The sequence below is a fragment of the Lepisosteus oculatus genome, chromosome 5 (assembly GCF_040954835.1).
Source record: "Lepisosteus oculatus isolate fLepOcu1 chromosome 5, fLepOcu1.hap2, whole genome shotgun sequence".
NCBI classification, from domain to species: domain Eukaryota; kingdom Metazoa; phylum Chordata; class Actinopteri; order Semionotiformes; family Lepisosteidae; genus Lepisosteus; species Lepisosteus oculatus.
Genome location: NC_090700.1, coordinates 39,608,146 through 39,623,048, shown reverse-complemented (window position 1 = coordinate 39,623,048; position 14,903 = coordinate 39,608,146). Strand labels below are relative to the sequence as shown.

The following is a 14,903-nucleotide window of genomic DNA, read 5'->3' as shown; positions in this document are numbered from 1 at the left end:
TTATCAAAGCAGGCTAAGGAAAACAAATACTTTGTTAAAAAGCCTTTGCATATTCTAGGGAAATGAGGTACAATGTTATCAGTATAAGAAGGCCTCTCCCACGTACAATGGCCATCCGTATTATTCCAAGGGCAGTTTGAAGCTCCAAGTGCACTATCAGATTGTCAGACTGACACTTTTCTTCACCCTGCTGGCAAAGCAGTATTTCAGCACGCTGTGATGGCATCACTGCAGTCTAGGTCGCGGAGTGAGGACAGTGAGGAAGGACACTCTGGAGATCCTGGGCTTTTCAGTCTAGAATAACACCACCAGCAGCACTTTTCCAGGATTAGCATCACACTTTGAAATGGAATCCCATATGTTTATCTCAACGTGAGACACTTCTCCTTAACCACCGGAAATAAGCATGCCACCAGAAAGGTTTCCATTAATAGCGATTTATTTTTTTTCTTCAAAAAGAAAACTAATACAAGCCTCCCTTTTCTGCTTTTACAGTCCTGTCCGCCACACAACGCGCCAAAGTCAGCTCAACACTCTGCTCATACCCACACTTACGGTTTACATGCTATTTAAACAGTAGCCAACCTTTTAAAACACTCGGCAAATGGAGGAAACAATAAAACACAGCACACATTATTTTCTTTTTTTTCCCTGCTAAACCTGTACGCTCTTGTGTAACAAAATTGTATTCAAGTCTATAAAATCGAGAGGTAAAAAAATCCTATAAGCTGACAATTGAAAACAAACGCAGAACTGACCGGAGGTGCAGCGTCTACATTTGAGAAGAGTGAACCCAAAGGCACTGGCTGACAACTCCCCGAGCTCAAGGGATACAAAATGCCAGGAAGGCAAGTTTCCTGGTAAACGGAGATTCTTGGAAGTGTTGGAGTATTAAAACGGTGAGGTGTAGTAGTGGACATACAGTTTATAATGCCTCTCAGTACGATTGGAACTTCATGACAGACGAAGGCAAAGAGAAGATTGCTGGGTCAAAAGATGAATGCAGCCATCGACAAGTTCTGATGTTTTTTTACACAACACAACTTTTTTACCCAGATCAGGACTCTAGTGCAGTTTATTTCTACAGTTTTATAGCTATTGTTGACAGCCAGGCCACCAAAATTTAATCTGAGCCAGTAACAGAAGAGGAAAAAAAAAAACCAGGACAGCTTGCAAAATTACCCATTTCTAAAAGCAACCTGGTGGGGGTTCTCTGTCACATTTAACTATGTCAATTTCTTTTCCATCTGTAATTAGAAATCCATGAATGGTGTTGCATAATTACACATCGCTAACCAGTAATCAAGTTTTACAGAGTTCCACAGTTGAAAGTGCTACACGGTAACAATTCTGTTCCAATTATTTTCGAGTGCCTCTGAGGAACAACTATTCCATTTCAATCAAGGAGAAAACCTACCAAGAATTACATTTTAAAAGCATCCTGGTTTCCATGAGTTCGTAAAAGATTTGGCGTTTCCAGAGCTCTTCAGTGAAACCTTTCTGTCATTCTATGCCTAGAGGTCTGTGAGTATTGTGAAGGCAAGAGAGGCATTTTTAAGACTAATGTGGTAATTCAGCACCATTGATTTTAAATTACAGAGTTTTTCCAAATCAATTGACACAGAAATATGTAGGAGAAACAAAATTGCCAATGCAATGTGTTTTTTTTTAGCTTTACAATGATCTACCACTTTTTATTGCATACCGATAATCTAGAATCATCAGCTGTGCCTGTATGTCTCGATGTGTCTTATCAGTGACCCCTAACCCCACAAGGGTGAGAACGAGGAAGAGCAGACGGGCTCCTCTGGCTCCCCCACACGACCGGCTGTCACTGGCCTTCTCAGAGCATGCACTGCTCGAAGGATCAGCGCCCATCCGAGGAGAGGCTAGTCCCCTCACAGCCCAGAGAGCCTCGATCGAGCAACTGTACTGGACAATTGCGAACCAATTCTGGGCGAATCCTGGTCACAGCAGGTGAGTCACATAAGCCAGGCTGGAACCTGCAACGGCCAGGGAAAAGCCCAGCCTGTGACTGGCATGACACGGAACCCCAAGGGAAACGCACATCTAGACTGAAATCGGTAGGTATACACTTAACCTGGTAGAATGACATTAAGAAAGTTTGCCATATACAAAAGGGAAATTCACATATGTAGGCATCTATTTCAAGTTACAGAACAAGTTATCTAGAAAAACAATGCTTTAAGATTTTCTAATTGTCTCCCTCATAAAAGAACGTCGCTTTTAAGAAACAGACGATGACTACCCCCGCAAATAAAAACAGTACAATACCACCAGTAATGTTTTCAATTTCAGCTCCAATAAAAGGGAAAAAAAATAGGTCACCATGATCCACAGTCGTACAATATTTGTCTCACAATAATCCTCCATGCAGTTTCAAAGTTAAGGAATTCTTAAAACACAGCCTTCAAATACTCAAAAACACCAGGTGGAAAAAAATCTAGCAAGCTAAAATGAAACACTACGTCACAGTGATCCATACTCACAGGAACTGTAATTATTTCTCATAGCATAAAAAAAACTAGCAAAACGTTTCACCGTGTGGAAACTGGAGCCCAAGGGCTGTGAATGATTCCAATGGCTGTGACCGCCAGGTTACTTCCAATTCGATACCCCTTCCCGATTTTCCGAATGCCCCCCCGGCCTCCACACTCCCATTCCTCAACCTCACTCTGCTCAGGGATCACGACTGGTCAAGGAAGCGAGCCAGCCCGACCGGCGTGAGAAACATGGTCAACACTCTTTAATACAGGAGCCAAGGCCACCAGTGAGCAGTGCTAGTGACCAGTATACTGACCTCCGGCTGGCCAGCCCTGTCCGTGCCCCCGCAGGAACCCTCGGACCACGGGAGGGGGCTGTAAACGAGCCTTCTCCTCGTTGCGAGGCGAACTCGGAACGCCCCGCTCTTCTGCCAACGTGCACATGGGTTACTCCATCACCTCGGAGCTGTTTTAGACGATGCATTATTTGGTTTTCTGTAGCTCACACACACACACATCAGGCCCTGGCCTGAGGTCATGATGTACCCACTGGTCAGACTGTGCCGATACTGACCTGACATGCAGATATAAAGGAAGATTTAGGCATTGCAGTGGCATCTACAAAATGTCCATAATGAAAATATCCTGCTTTGTGACGGCTTGACAAATGTTCTCAACATCTACTGTGTGCTGTGCTACATGTGCGTGCTCATGAAGCGTTTCTCATCTAGAGCAGTCTAAACTAAAAAACTTCCTTCATTGCACACGAATGGGCAGAGGACTTCATTCAACATTTAGAAAAAAAAGTTACATCACCCAGGATGTTCAGAATACCTGCGCTATTTACAACAACCTAGCCTTCTGCAGCCCTTAACGCTAAAACCGAAATTATAAAGCAGCCCTTTTTAGTTCTGTTGACACAGAGATATGAACCTTTAAAAGAGTGTGATCCTATCTAATTCTGTACGTGCACACTAATAAAAAAATGTGACTTAGTGTGAAACCGTATAAAAGGGAGTAGAAGACTAGACATTGAGCACCTTTCCTTCAATATTATACTGCAGGCAGAAAAGTAAAAAATTAAAATATTAAAAGAAACGTGCTTAAAAACCTTTTCAAAAAGCAATTAAAAAATGGCTGATGTAAAATGGTTTGGTATAAAATTTCTAGAATATTAGCTTGCCCACTGAACCACATGGCTAAACTCATTTAGAAAATAGTGCATTGACTCCTTTCTGTAGTTGTTTTTTTAAACTACATTTATGCTACGCAATCAGTCCACACATAATTCTGACTGTGAAATCCTAAGAGACGAGTTTGGGGAGCACAGTACGTAGAGGTATACTCCCACCAGAGTCCCCCATCATGTTGGCCCTCAGTTTGCTGTTGGCCACCCCGATTGCAGGAGGCAGCTTGGAAATAATGCCAGGGAAAGAGGTGCTGGGTTCGGCAATCCGCTTGGGAGCTAAAGTCTTCTCCCCGCTGATGGGTTTGGGCAAGCGTTTGTAAAGCCAGGGATGTCTCATGGCCTGGGATGGCGTCATGCGGCTGGAAGGGTCCCAGTCCAGGCACTTCTTCAGGAAGTCGATGAAAGTGGGGTCGTCGCAGCCCTTGAGGGCCGTCACCCACTCTTTACTCCCCGGGGGGCCCCTCATCTTGCCCCGGCGGGAGCGGCTGCCATTGAGCACCACAGTGCCGTTGCTGTGGGTGGTGACGGTACAGTAGCGCGGGTGGCCCTTGGAGTTGATGAAGTTCTTGGCCCGCTTAGCCTGCTCCAGCAGCTTCTGGGGAGGCATACCAAGGAGCTCCATCATGCAAGCCAGCTGGTCGGCCTCATCCTCCCCGGGAAACAGAGGGTAGCCTGTCAGGAGCTCAGCCAGGATGCAGCCGAAGCTCCACATGTCTATGGGCATCCCATAGCGGGAACCCAGGATGACCTCTGGGGCCCGGTAGAAGCGGGACTGGATGTAAGTATAAACCCGCTGGTGCTCAAAGCAGCTGGACCCAAAGTCAATGACCTTGATGCCACTGCGCCCTTGCTGTTTAAGGAGGATGTTCTCGGGCTTGAGGTCGCAGTGGATGATCTTGTTGCGGTGCAAGGCCTCCAAGCACTGCAGAATCGAATGGGCGAACTTGCGTACCAGAGGAAGGCTAAAGCCTTGGAACTTGTTCCTCTTGATCAGCTCATAGAGGTTCATGCTCAGCAGCTCGAAGGTCATGCAGATGTGGTTGCGGAAGGTGAAGTTCTCCAGCATGTGGACCACGTTCATGCTGCCCGTCTTGTCCTGCTTCTTCAGGTGCTCCAGGATTCGGATCTCCTCGGCGGCCTGCCGGTGGAACCGCTTCTCGTTCCTCACCATCTTCAGGGCCAGGTGCTGGTGCAGCTTGTGGTCATAGACTTTGGCCACTTGCCCGAAGCTGCCCTTGCCGATGACCTTGAGGAACTCATAGCGGTAGGCCAGGTGGTCGTGCGGCACGTGGATGTACCCGCCCTGGTCGTCATCGAAGCCCCCGTTGTTGGAGCCCCCCGCCACCGCGGCTCTCTTCTTGGCGTTTGGTCCCACAAAGTAGATCTCAGGGTAGTTGTAGATCTCTTGCTGCTCCAGGGCGGTGAGCTGCTGCCGGTGCTGCTTCAGAGCCTGCTCTGGGGACAGGGGCCCCGGCTTGGAGGATCTGGTCATGCTGTCCCCAGACTTGGCCGAGCTGGTGCTGTCAACGCTCCTCTCTTTGGACAGAGCCGGCAAAGGCTTGCTGGAGGCGTGGGTGCCATTGTGCTGCGCCACACTGTTGGGCTTCCTGTTGTACGAGTCCTCGTACAGCTGCTTCACCTTCATCTGACCTCCCCGGCTCCCGATCACATGATGGTCCTTCGCCGTAGTCTTGCTTCCGCCCTGCAAGCAAGAAAAGAACTGAATTTTCTACACATAAGATAAAATAAGATGTGGAAAACAAAAAATAAACATCAAAGAAAACCCTTTCATAGATACTGTCAAATAAGTAGAATGAGTTAAAACAATCACTCTGCATAGTTCTGTGCTCTTGGAAAACACCCCTAGACAAAGGACAGACCAGGTGTTTAGGGCTGATGCGGCATTGACAATGTAGATATATGAACCCAAATGTCAAGTACACGTCAGAACTAGGAACAAACTGGAAATGATAAAATCCTAACCACAAGCACATTATAGTCCCGCACACTCCTTATTGTAACAATATTCTTCTTCTTGGTAAAAGATAAGGTATGCAGGCTTTTACAGTGTGGGGAAAACACGTGCCACCCTCCTGGCCTACAGAAAGAGCTCAACATCTTGACTAACAAGTTTGTTTAGCTAAAGAAATCCCTGAAGCTAGAGAACAGATAAAAGCACCTACTTCATATCTAAAGGTATAGTACGTGTGGCCAGTGCCTCTGTTCTTTAAATGACTATTTTAAGCAAGATTCAGCACAGTTCCAAGCTGCTGATTTATTAACTTTTTAATTACTAAACCTCCAGCATTTAAACATATAGACAGAAATATAATAGAAGTGTTTATGGCAATTTTTACATATTACAGCGAGTGTTCAAAATAGCATCGATAGGTTTACGGGGCCCCTACAGCCACCTAGTCAAGGGACACAGAAAAGAAAATTAGAATTACAGACTACGATTACTGGATCAGCCTCTGGGGAATCCTTACACTGACACCCTAAACAACGAAACAGCATTAATAATGCAAGTGTCAAACAGATAGGTATAAGAAAAGATCAAGCCGCAGAAGAATCCATCAGGATAACCACCGGAGAGTGTACTTATTTAGGTGTGGTGGAGTGGTCAGGGCTCTGGAGTCCAGACTGGGGGGACGGGGGGTCTTGAGTTCAAATTCCAGGTGGGACTTGGCTATTGGACTTCACTCACTTTGCTCTGCTGCAGTTAATACCCTACTGAGTAAATGGGCATCCTTTCAATTTATCATCAGAAACTTTTCAAATTACTCTGCTGTTAAAATAAATGATTTAAAACACTACCGAAGTCCCTCTTTACAATCCCTCTTTATCTGTAAAGCTGAGGCACAACTAGGGCAGCCACAGCACATCAATAGCAAGCCCCTGAGCACAGAAGGGTGGGCAATGGAGCTCTTGGCACACAGCAGTTCAGCAGGACTGCCAGCTTCTATAAGCACCATAAAAACAGCAGTAGGAAAAAAAGCGCAGAACAAAGAGAGGCTCAAAGAAAAAAAAACGTTGTGCTTCTCCCGTCAGCTGGAAGAAGGGGAGGAAGGTAAGGGGCCAACCACACCACACAGAGCCAACCTGCCAGTCCAGCAGAAGAGCCGGGGCAGCTCTGCCGGCATCATGCTTCTCGTTTTGCATAACAGAAGGAAACCCGAAGAGCCAGCAGCACGGATCGCAGGGTTCTCCTGTCGTTTATCTCGGTGCACCCTGCCCATCTCCAGTGACGTGGCACGAACGGCTGGTGCCTTGTCTTGCGCAATGCAGGCTCCCAGACTTTGCCTCCATGCGCTGACACTGATTAACACCAAGGAGATGGGCTCGGAGACTTTGCTTTGCAACAGAAGAACTCGTCTTGTAACTAAAAGATACTGCAAGATTCGAGTTCCACTTGCATTCTGAATTTTTTTTTCAGACCACAAGAAATCATTGAACATCACTGAAACCAAACAGCCAGCAAGTGGTGGTCACTGTACAGAAGGGTTTCCCATAACAAAAGCTCAGATTAAGGAAAAAGTTATTTTTGTCCATGCTTTACAAACTTTGCACTAAGTTCAAAGTTCCTGTTTATTTTAAGAAAGTGATGTTGCAACAGCATCTAAATAAGAGATATACAGTACATGAGACACGGGCAATTTTTCGCAAGGGATCCATTATCCCCTTTAGAAGAAGGAAATCAGAGCCCTCTCCACTCTTGACACAAAGATCAACATTATTTTTAACTTCCTCTTGGGAAGAGCATTCCTCCTTTCTTGTGCACCCAAGGCTCTAGACGTGCTAAGAAAAATAAGAAGTGAGCATCTTGAGGCCGTCTCGCACCTGAGCAGAGCCAAGCCCTGGTGCTCGGCTCTTTTCACCCTGCTCGAGGTGCGACCCACAGCAGGGGCACGCTCGTGGCACAGGCATACAGAAGCGAGGCTTGGCTTCGTACAGGTGGAGAACGGACGCCGGAAAAAAAAAACAGGCAACCAAATATGTGAAGGAACCACTCAACAAGGCACACCCGCCACGCTAGAGATGGCATTTTCCAATGGCTTGCAAAAGTCCAAACATGAACCCCACCTCCAGATTAGCAATACGTAACATCAGCCATGGTTTTCGAGCTCGTAAGTAAAAAAGTGTTTCTAAAAAAGCTAATGGATAATGCAGAACCCTGAAAAGACGATCCAATAACTTCTCCAGTTTCTGTACTTGTGAACCCTGTACTCTTCTCAAAATCAACCCTTTTCAGATATTCCCGTGCTTGCATATTCTAAAGCCACACTCCAACTCCGACTCGAACCCGATAGCGCTCAGCCCTCCTCGGCCCTGAGGCAGTTCCACTAGCCTGCGAGGCCTGCGTCTGGGGTACAGCTCGGCCTGGCCAAGCAGCCAGCAGTCTGCAAGGGCTCTGCTAGGGCGGGCTGGTCTGAACATGCCAAGAACCCGCTCGGATAGTGACAGGAGGGAGAGCTGGAGGAGGGGGTTAGGGGAAGGTGGCAGAGATGAACCACAGTCCCCTCTAAAAGAAATCGGCCTCTCCCCTCAGGACACTCAAATAGCTGCTGATTAGTGAAGCGCACCATAAATAGAACCAAACATGCAGAGTAATGGAAGATAAGTCCTGGAATACCCTGGAGATTAGGCAGATAAATCAGCTGTCTGGATCCAGACATCAGCAAGGCCTATTATTTGCCGGCCTCGGATGAAAGAGTCCGTTTCATGGATGAAATATAAATGAACTACACAGGATTAACATATAAATGAAAAAAGAAATCACACTGCATCTGGAAACCAATCTGGAACTGCATCTGGAACTTTCAAGTTGTGAAAGGGAACTTGGATTCTACATAGGAACAAGTAATAGGTTTATTCCATGCTGAAAGAAAGAAGAAAGAAAACACAACATTTTGAAAACACCTGAAGAAGGCTCCACGGCCGAAACGTTGTGTTTTCTTTCTTCTCTTTTCAGCATGGAATGAACCTATTCCTTGTTCCTTTGCAGCCTACGCATGCTGACGCAGCTACCCACCTGAACGTGTATTCTACATGCCTGTCCTAGGAAAGACAAATACAAGGCTTTGGCTAAAAACGAAACATACACTCACATATTCCACTGGAGGGTCCAGAGCCTGTGTACTGTAAATAAGGAGTCAGACTGCAGATTATGCTAACAATTTTTCATTTGGACCATTTCAAACAGAATTAACATTTGCCAAGTGGTTGGCAGAGCTGAGTCCTGGTGCTATCAATTCAGCCAGGATCCATGAACAAAAGTCACTCTGTTACCTAACAACATTGGTTGGTTCTAATTAACTTGATATCCGGAATCGTTCACAGAGAAAATAATGAAGGAAACAGGCTTTTTGGGGGAACAACTTCCCAATTAAATTATCAATCCACTCTTTTGTTCCACTCGCATAAAAACAGTGTCTACCTACACTGAAGGCACATCATCTGTGATTTCCTGTCAGGCCATTCGATTAACAAGTTCATCCAAATGCTGCATGTGCATCAGCTAGGAACATACACACCCCGAAACTGTTTAAGGGATGTGGGAGCCTGGAACAAGCTGCCTAACTGCATTCTTGGAGCTGATATCCAAGGATCAGTTGACAGGAACTAGGGTCAATTGCCTACTAACAACAAAACTACCTAGTTAGGTTACAAACAAAAGGAAACCTCAGACATTTCCTATGTTCAAAACATATTGCACATATGCATAATGTCATAATTCCACTCAATCTGCTGAGAGCAAGCTCTTAGATAACAAACAAAAGGTCTTTGTAACCCAACAACAGGCGCTTCAGTCCGAGAGTACTATTAAGTATAGTATTGGGTAAATCTTTCGGATGCATTTTGAGATGAAATGCAGCATATTCCACTGCTCATTGCTAAACTGGATAATGAGCTGTTTTTGCAGCAAAGAGCAAATCACTTTGGTCAATTACTAGTGATAGAAATTGTATAGGTGCTCAGGAGGAGTGCTTCACGGGCATCACTGGAAACTGAAATTGCCATACTTAACCCTCCCACACAACTCACTCACTGGGCACATCAGTGATCACCAAAGCATATGGCAGGTCTGGAGACAGATCATTTCAGATCAGATGGGAATGCAACTCACTCTTGGTGCCCAGTCCCTAGCCATCTTATCTCACGCCTTTACCCATTCCAAAACGAAGTGAATTAAAGACAAATACAGCAAGATCGCTATATACAGTATGGGATAAGACGATATCAGGCAAAACCACCAGCTCCATACAAAATTAAGCACAGAGCCATATTAAATGTGGCTTACCTCATTACAGAAAGACACTTTTGTGCTTTTGCTTAGACAATATTCTAATCCTTTACATGTTAAATCTTGTTTTAGCTTTTTAACTCCCAATGCAGACTGCAGTTTTATAGTGTTTTAAACAACTCCCCATGCAGATAAATGCCAACAAGACATACCAAGAAGTGTTGCTTTGATGAAAAAAAAATTATAATAAAAAGCGAGACCTTTCAAGGTCCCTAACAGGACAGGAACGCAGAGGATCTGCCAGATCGCTGGAGTCCAGTTACTGGGAAGAAGAGATGTTCTCTTTCCTGGTTTGAAGAGTCACAGCACTGCTGCTTTTAAAACCCAGACAAGATCCACCTCCAAAACACTTTTATATCTTCATGCCTGAATTACACACCAGCTTAAGCCTAGTCTGCCCCCGAGAGCTCCGGGGTGCCCTGTTCGCAGGTACTTACAGTGTGTTTGGGCAGGGGGGGCAGGGCAGAGGGGCTGTGGGGGCGCGCGTCAGCGTCTTCGGTTCCCACCTCTTCTGTCCTCATGTACGAATCATACAGGCCGTCTGCGTGCCGGGCTGCAGGGGTGAAACACATCCATTAACACACTGTGAACTGTCAGCCACACGCACACACGTCGCTGTGCCCACCTGCAGGCAAAGGACTGTATTCATACCCACTCTAATGAAAGACCTCACTGGTTGGGTCTCTAATACTCCTTATAAACTCTGTACCAAACTCACAAACAAGAAACCTGAGCCAAGGGACTAAACCCTTCGGGCGAATCAAGAAAGTAGGAAGGAAACTTTTATGTTTTAAGTTATGTTTTACTTCTATCTACTGCTTGGACTGTTTATTTGAATAACTTTTTTTGTCTACATTATTGTATACTTGTCAATATCTTCACTATGAAGACTGCTGTTACAGAAATAGCCAAGGTGAGTCTAAGTGCTCTGTCTCTCTCAAGAGTACTCCCCGGACATAACAAGGTCTGTGAATTTCCTTGGGGAGACAGTTCAGGTGACTGCCTGCTAGCCTCCTGTTGTGGCTTATGTAATGATCTCTCCCTTCAGTCTCAAAGATCTCAGGAGACTGTCAGCCTCATTCAGGAGGACTGTCATCAACAACAGAGGATTACGGACAGAGACACACACCTATCAAAGCTGAAGAGTCACAGATAAAACAGGACATTTTACTCTAAATATTTCCCTTGAGATGGAGGAAACTACAATGTTCCTTTTCCAAAAAAATGGAAACAGTATTATATTGTAGAAAACACATCTGCTAATGCGGGAGAAATGGGATTGGGAGCCAAGTGAAAGTCAGCTGTACCCAACTTACAATAATGAAGTAAGATGGACTCTTTGTAGATGTCAGCTTTAACCGCACTGTTTAAGGGGTTAAAGCTAACACCCTTGATATGTAGGCTAGTAAAATAAATCAATCGAACCAACGCGAATATGGCAGTATTTCAGAGATGATCGCTTCATTTAGTCGTGGCTACACACGCTGACAATGCTGCTGACGATGTGAATTTGCAATCTCTCTCTCCTTTCCAACACACAGCACCGCCGGACTGCGGTCGGGGCGGCGGGTTCGTACCTGATCAATAGCGCAGCAGAGCAGGAAGCGCAAAGCACTTTCGACCTTGACCCTGTGCAAAGACACGTTTCTAATGCCTGCGACCATCAGTTCAATAGGACGGTCTGGAGATCGCCCCGTTCACATCGACCTGGGGCCTTTCAAAGGCCGCCTCAGCTACTCGGCAGCTCGTAGTAAAATAAAGGCAACGAGCATTGATAGGGATATTACCGCCGGGATGAGCGTTCTCAGTTCCCTGACGTGTCATAAAAACAATAAAACGTGTTTATGACGAGGGGTGCCTACATCATTCCCGAAAGTGCGCACACGGCCGTTACAAATAAAGCCCAGTACACGCCGGGTACACCAGTGAACACAATGATGTTTCGGGAAAGGGGCGAGCGGTTTGCGACCGGGAAGAGACCCGGGGCAGGGAGAGGGGAGGAGTGACACGGCCGAGAGGGGGAACAGCTGTCCGGGGCCCCAGCTGTCAGAAAGACCAAGCCCAGCTGTTCCACAGCTCGGACTCGAGTGGGGAGACAGCTGCGACACGCGATCCGTCGCCGTGTTTTCTGATCAGCGGTTAACAACTGCAAAGGGCGGCACGATTTAGAACGACCGGAGCAACATCTCGACTTTAAGCTTTATTGAAAAAGAAACTTTGCGTCAGCAGGCACCTTTTTATTTGATTATTAATAGAAAACGGGATGGCAACTATCACGATGTAACTAATGATTCATTTAAAAACGCACTTGATAAAGTGTTTTTTTCCCCTGTGTAGATAACTGCGATACAATCTATCAAGCTTGTCTTGTTGAAAGGATTAGCGAGCTCTGTTTTAGTTGGGAGGGGAAATTGGGGGTACAGCTACCTGACGCTGTCACAAACCCAAGCCTTTCCAAAAACCTCGAGGGGGGAGCTGGAAACCCTACACTCCCCGCCGAATCCAACAAGAGGGAGACAGCGGGACGGTCACATTCGCCATTCTTCTTCAAAGGCTGCGTCGCCATGGTTACCTGCCGTGATCGGGCCGTCGGGCTTCCTGCTCAGAATCATCATGGCTGCACGCGGGGTGTGAGGTCACCATCCAGGGGCAGGTCCTCCAAGCGCACCACTAATTACACACACAGAGGACGAGATGTCGATCTTCCCAGATTATTTTAAAAATCGATCTATATATATACACACACACTCCAGAGGTTAGGAATGACCTCGATTATTTCGTCTGACTTTTTACAGTTGCTTTCAGAGCGATCACACCAAAAACAAAACAAAAAAATCGAAAACGTCTCCACTGGTTTTTCTCTCCTCTCTATAGATTTAGGGGTGCAATGATCTATTACTTATTGCGTGTTGACAATTGCACGGCATTCACCCATCGAGTCCGCTGTCCTAGAAATTGAGTAAAAGCTAAGGTCTGACCAAGGAAGACAACAGTCCTACATTTTCTAAAGGTGGACAAGTCAACGCTCGGTCTCCTACGGTCTTTTCACGGGTCTGACGGTCTCTTCTCTGTCACTATAAACGCTATAGCGCAGCCGCCAGCCCTGTCGGGGCGAGAATCATGCCTGGACTTCCCACTCCAGAGTTTGGATTCCTATCGCAGTCGCCTCTCCTGATCGTACCCGTGAACATCCCTCCCTCTGGCGAGGCTACTCTCGATGTGGCGATGAGTCGAAACCCCAAAAAAGCTCCAAAAAACGGGGAAAATATTGTTCACTTTTTCTTCATCGACCTTATTGAGCTATTTAATCTCCGAGCAAGACAGTCCTGCTTAGATGTCACAAACCAGTCTCGGTCAAGCCGCCCGAGTTGTAGCAAATATGTAGCTGCAAGATTTCGCCTTTCCATGCAGACCGCATCTTTTTTTAAATGCTTGAAAATTAAAAAAAAAAAACAGGACGTTTCACACACAACTGTTCTTCATACGCCTCTGTCTCGCCCGTACGTCTGCAGTTCCTCGCACCCTTCTCTTCTCAAGGATCCCAATTCCGAAAGCTGGAGTTTAAAGATTAAAGTTTAAAACATTAAGATAAAGTTGTTTTACGAGTCCTTCCCTTCAGCTGCCCCGGGGGTTAGTCGTATAAAAACACACGAAAACACGAGCACTGTCCCTGCAGAAACCAGCGCTTTGAAGTCCACAATTCCCCCATAGGACGGGCGGCAAAGCTCCTCAAATATCGCGGTCGGTTTCCGTCTGTCTGAGGTACCATCCCCTCCAAGAAAATCCGATCTGGGTAGGATATTTTCGCGTAATTTTATTTTTCTGCTTCGAGTTCCTAGATGCAGACAGCTTGCCAGCTCCAGGCTTGCTCTTCCGGACAGACGTGCAGCTGATGAAGCGGCAGCAAACGGGCTCAGTTCGTTGGTGGTTGTTTTTTTTAAGACATCGCTTTTTAATCTTCCGAGCAGCAACCCGTCCCCACCGGATAGCACTCGTTAATAGAGGAAACCGTGCTTTAAATCCGTCTTCTCGTATGCCTCGGTGGATAGAGCCCGTCTCAATTCGGTCGCTGGTCGCTATGAGAGCCCTTTCTGTAGCTCTGCCAAAACGTCACCAACACAGCGGGGGCGGGGGGCAGACGGACTATTAAACAGGGCGTGGGAGAGGAAACGGACGCCATTGTGGCTCTCACTTGCTGCGCGTAGTATAGTAATGAAGAACAGTAAACAGAGCCAAAATGGCTGCAGAATCCCTGCCCTAACACGAGGCCAGACACTCCTGGATTATGCGACATAATCGCATTTTAGATTCTTTCTGCAATATTGGAAGCCATATTGGATGTATTTTATGCGGTTATTTTACTTAAACTATGTGATATTACCCAAACTGAGGAGTGTAGGCAATTTTTTTATTTTTAAAAACGTTATCGACAATTACTTGGTTTTGACGCCTGTTGGAGAGCCGAACAATCCTCAATATGACCTCATTTACAGTGCAATTTCTATCACCCATCGTAAAAAAAACATATTGCTTTTGTGGAACTTGTAAAAAGAAGGATAACGAGTTAACTCCTGGTTTTAGAAAAAAATGTCTGACACAAGCAGATTAAAGAGACTTAATCTCTTTAGTCTTGATCAGAAGGGATTAGGAGGGAACCAGGAAAATACCTGCTCGTAGAAATTTTAAAACTATAGGTTGTATGGGTCTGTTGACTGCTTGTTGAAGGGATTGTAACGATTGTAGGACTTTGCGATGTTTGCGGGTTGTTCTTCTTGTGTTTGAAGAGTGAAGGTGGGCATATCTCGGAAATAATGGATTGGCTCTCGGGCGAGTGACAGTTTGGCAGTAGAAGAGATTGGGATGAAATCTTATTTATTAATCAGCACCAACATTTTATGAAATTTCT

The 14,903-nt window shown here is 45.9% G+C and overlaps 1 protein-coding gene across 4 annotated transcripts; it reads right to left on the bottom strand.

The window, feature by feature from the left end:
• Positions 1 to 421: 421 nt before the first annotated feature.
• dyrk3 (dual specificity tyrosine phosphorylation regulated kinase 3) lies at positions 422 to 14,108 on the bottom strand. 4 transcript variants are annotated; one of them, XM_006628466.3, is made up of 4 exons: positions 12,765 to 14,108; positions 12,570 to 12,667; positions 10,435 to 10,550; positions 422 to 5,395 (listed from the first exon to the last, which is right to left on the bottom strand). In XM_006628466.3, exons 2-4 carry the CDS (start codon positions 12,610 to 12,612, stop codon positions 3,809 to 3,811), a joined length of 1,746 nt encoding a protein of 581 aa, XP_006628529.2. In that variant the 5' UTR covers positions 12,613 to 12,667; positions 12,765 to 14,108; the 3' UTR covers positions 422 to 3,808. The 4 variants fall into 4 exon arrangements, with proteins under 4 accessions (XP_006628529.2, XP_015198039.1, XP_069046488.1 ...); XM_015342553.2 differs by having other exon boundaries at positions 13,179 to 14,108; XM_069190387.1 differs by having other exon boundaries at positions 12,570 to 14,108.
• Positions 14,109 to 14,903: the final 795 nt, after the last annotated feature.